Consider the following 1,367-nt stretch of genomic DNA (forward strand, 5'->3'; position numbering starts at 1 on the left):
TAACACTCTGCGCACATTCTTGTCATCCCAGCTGAAGGTCGTGAGCATCTCGGTGTCCCCTGGGTACCCGCCACTGCCATAGCTCGGGCTTGTGCCTGAAGCAGAAGCCAGACAGATCAGCTCCTGTCACCCAGTTCCCTCCCAGCTGCAATTATCTGACCCCAGTGACTGGTGACAGCTCAGGAGACCTGAAGTTCCAGGTCTCCTTGTTGCTGCAGAACAGACCCTTGCTGGGGTGCGCTCTGCTCCCTTCCCTCTCCGGCATCTTACTGGGACTATCTCCTAGAACAGAGCAGGGAAACCACTTCGACAACCATAAGCTTCTCCTGCACGCCAGGGTTAACTCCTGTCCATGGTGACACCGTATCTTCCACAGCCATCAGACGGTTGGCGTGGGTCCTCGCTCACTTTTCGCTGAGCGTTACAGCATCCCCCAGAGCAGCCATGACTCAGCACCTCGGTCGTTCCCACCAGAGCTCTGGTGCCAGAGGGTTCCCTCGCTGCTCTGTAATTGCCTGAGCGCAGTTGGTGGCTGCACCGTGTCTTATGTCACCAGCGTGCCCTCTCCTCTGAGAGAAGCTCCTTGCAGCCGGTTTTTCTGTAAAGTCCATCCCTGAATGTGGTTTCCGTGCAGGGAGTCAGAGGGTGGTTTAGCAGGAAGCCCAAACAAGGGGGAAACAACTCCAGTGCTGCTGCAGAGAGCCCCGTCCCCCAAAAGCACCGTTCCACAGCCCGCCTCTGCTGCAGGCTCTGCAGCACACTCTCCCGTTGCCGGGGTTGCCCGGCAGATGGGCCAGGAGGAAGGCTGGGCCCTTGCTTTGAGATGAAGGGAGACCGAGGGAAGCATCCAAAAAGCTCAGCCAGGGGTGAAGGGCAGCAGCGAGGATACAGCAGGGCAGGGGACTACACAGAGAAACCCAAAGGAAAACCTCTCTGCTAAGCCCAGCTGCACAAATTAGATCTGAAAATCAGCCTTCTCCTGCACCTCATGCTCCAGGAAAAAAATAAAACCAATACTGAGCCCTCAGCTGTCTCAGCACATCACTGCCCCGAGGTATTTGCTCGCAAACTCCCCTTTGTGTTACCAAGAGCCTCCCCACCTGGGCTCCTATAGAACGAAGGCTTACGGATGACACCGGCTGTACCTTCATGTCCCTGCCTGTCTGACAGACGCCTCCCCTCCCTCTCAATGCTGTTTAGCTCCGTGATACTCAGGCCCCTCAGGCAGGTGGGAGAAAGACCCTCTCAGTCACAGAGGATGGGCTGCAGAGACCAGGAGAGCCAAACTCAAGACCCTGGTCCTGGATTTCTTCTGTTTTACTGGCCAAAGGTTCTTGCTCTTACGGCAGGGGGCACCACCCGACAAG

General features: G+C 56.8%; 1 protein-coding gene across 1 annotated transcript in view; it reads right to left on the reverse strand.

Moving 5' to 3' along the window:
• The window catches only part of FAIM2 (Fas apoptotic inhibitory molecule 2), a gene marked incomplete at its 5' end in the record, with an annotated part of 14,568 nt that overhangs the window by 11,334 nt on the left and 1,867 nt on the right, over positions 1-1,367 (reverse strand). Inside the window, one exon of the mRNA XM_010141615.1 lies at positions 7-95. Within this exon, the coding sequence (XP_010139917.1) occupies positions 7-95 (89 nt within the window). The remainder of the gene's footprint in view (positions 1-6; positions 96-1,367) is intronic.

The sequence above is a fragment of the Buceros rhinoceros genome, unplaced genomic scaffold, assembly GCF_000710305.1.
Source record: "Buceros rhinoceros silvestris isolate BGI_N320 unplaced genomic scaffold, ASM71030v1 scaffold26128, whole genome shotgun sequence".
NCBI classification, from domain to species: domain Eukaryota; kingdom Metazoa; phylum Chordata; class Aves; order Bucerotiformes; family Bucerotidae; genus Buceros; species Buceros rhinoceros.